Raw genomic sequence first — 2541 nt, 5'->3', positions numbered from 1 at the left:
AAAAAAAAAAAAAAAAAAAAAAAAAAAAAAAAAAAAAAAAAAAAAATCTGTAATCGAAGTTCGCGCGCGAACACGAAATGTACAGTACGCTCGATCGATATTGGCGCATCTTAATTGTTCCTTGATTAGCCCCATAACATTGACATAACCGATTTATTTGGATTTACCTTACAGCCACGCTCTAGTCATCCGATTTTTCTGTAATTCAGCAAACAGTCACGGATATATACAGGATATTCACTGTCATCGTTGAAATCGCCTAGCGCAATGGATTTTGACTCCTCGTGGGTTTCCTCAAGTTTGGCTCGAAGGAAATCGGATCGTGCAACTGTTGCGACTTCGCTTTCGCAGTTCTTTCCGGTTGATTGCGTAATTGCGTGAGTTTCGCCGGCCGAGAACCATCGTCCTGCCGTCGATGTAGATTTAGTCTATGTACAAATCGTGTTTTAGTGGGATGGAGGAATATAATCTATACGTTTATACAATATCATGCTCGATCCACCTGTTCCCGTGATCCATTGTGATCGAAATGAGAACCAGTGAACTCGAGCTTATTTCGAAGGAATGTTAGGCAAAAAATATAGTAGATCAGCGAAAATTCATTTTTTAATGGGGATAACGCATTATCTCCAATTAAATTTTTCAAAGAAATGTTCTAAAAATAAATCACATGTTATTTGTGATTATGTAATCTTGATAACGTGGTTAAACGTTCTAACCACGTTTTGAAGATCATTGATAATACGATAAATTTCATATTGGTTGTCATATTGGAAAGACTACAAGGATACATCATCGAAATCGCGTACTGTACACTCGCCATCTATACTATAAGAATCACGGACCACGCTCTCTATGAAGCGTCCTTAATTGATCCCATTGAAATGATCGATACAAACTTTATCGATAAGAATTTACTTATACGATAAGAATAATAATGAAACGAAATTAAGAATGTTATATTTAAAAATTTTGTAACTTTGAAATTTATCGAAATTCTTTTTTTTGTTATTTTTATGATTCGAAATTCTTGAAATCCGAATATAACAATAAAAAGTAAAAATTAATTTTTCATTAAAAATTAAATAATAACAAATAATTCAAAATTATAATTTAATATAAAATAATAATTAATAAAATTAAATAATTTTTAATTATTTAATTTCATATTATTATATATATATTATATAATAATATTTATAGTAATATATATTATAATATAATATATATTAATAAAAATTAGTAAGATTGTTTTCTGACTATAAATTTGAATTCGAAAAATTGAATGATATTTTGCAAAATACTATTGATCAAAAATAGAAAAAAATAAACATTTTGAATTTCCTAAAAAAATCAGATTTCCAATCTTTACAAATTTCTTATATGTGTACAATACATATAATAATGAATAATGTACAATATTACATATAATAATGAATAATCTGCTGTAAAGTTTGTATTATTTCAATGGGTTTCAATCGATACACTGTAAAACTGTGTTGTCCCTCTATTTCTAAAAACCTCTAATCCTTCGTGGAAGGATTCATTCAATACAACAAGTAGTTTCGTTTGCAAAATATTGCGCACTCGTCGCTGTAAAAACATATGTTCACGATCGTTTAGAAATAGTCTGTCTCATTGACCTATTTCGGTAAACATGATCGACACCGATCCTTTTACTTCGTTGAATCAAACCTCGCCTACTAACTTTGGCAAAGTTGCATTCTATATTCCGACACACTTATCCCCATCTCCATTTGGAATCGAGAAAGTTTAACTTTTTGTTGTTATTTCGATGCTCCAAGAGATCTGCGTTTTTAGATCATCGATCGTGACACCATTTGGCTCGTCAATGAACACATTGATCGTCAAGAATTATCGATGGACCATGATTATCGATACAATTATCGTCGATGTAATTTTTAAACAATTTCTTCCTAAGAGATCATCTCTCCAAGAGATCTAATATCGTTTTCGAATAGACGAGAGATAAAAACACTTTCGATCGCTATCCTTCCTTCTTTTCGACTCGGGAGAAACTATTCGTCGTATTTATCTTTATTCGAACCTCGAGGCTATCGATGACATTGTCCATGTTGACGATGACGACGAGATCACTGAGGAAGAGGAGGACGAAAACGACGAGAACGAAGACGACGAAAAGTCCGCTATTGCCATTGTTGACTTACTTGTGTTGAACGCTCGCCTGCCTGCCCAACGGGATGGGTGGGGCCATTGCATTGGCGCTTCCAAAATAAAAGATACACAAACACGGACATTAACGCGCTACCGTCCTTTCCACCGTTTAAACACGATCGAAAACTTTGTCTTTTTTTCCTTTGCCTCTCCTTCTCTCTAGTTTTCAGCTCATTTCGTCTCTTTTTCCATCACTTTGTTCCATTCCACCGTATCGCTTATAATAAAATTTAATAGCTCAAAGGGAAGACAGAGAAAGAAGAGAGAGAAGAGAAGAGAAGAGGAGAGAGAGAGATAGAGAGAGAGAGAAAGAGAGTTTTACTCTTCACTATCTATTTTATCTTT

The 2541-nt window shown here is 33.2% G+C and overlaps 1 protein-coding gene across 4 annotated transcripts in view; it reads right to left on the bottom strand.

Moving 5' to 3' along the window:
• The window catches only part of LOC102675782 (casein kinase I-like), a 30816-nt gene that overhangs the window by 8956 nt on the left and 19319 nt on the right, over positions 1-2541 (bottom strand). The window contains exon 9 of one of the 4 annotated variants that reach the window (XM_006619834.2): positions 45-428. The exons of 1 other annotated variant lie outside the window; for it this stretch is intronic. In XM_006619834.2, the coding sequence (XP_006619897.1) occupies positions 260-428 (169 nt within the window). In that variant the 3' untranslated portion in view covers positions 45-259. Of the gene's footprint in view, positions 1-44; positions 429-1814; positions 2251-2541 lie in introns of those variants that run through there. 2 more of the 4 variants (XM_006619836.1, XM_006619837.1) reach the window with 2 other exon arrangements.

The sequence above is a fragment of the Apis dorsata genome, unplaced genomic scaffold (genome assembly GCF_000469605.1).
Source record: "Apis dorsata unplaced genomic scaffold, Apis dorsata 1.3 scaffold_444, whole genome shotgun sequence".
NCBI classification, from domain to species: domain Eukaryota; kingdom Metazoa; phylum Arthropoda; class Insecta; order Hymenoptera; family Apidae; genus Apis; species Apis dorsata.
Note: the sequence above shows the minus strand (reverse complement) of the source record. Positions and strands in the feature narration are given on the sequence as shown.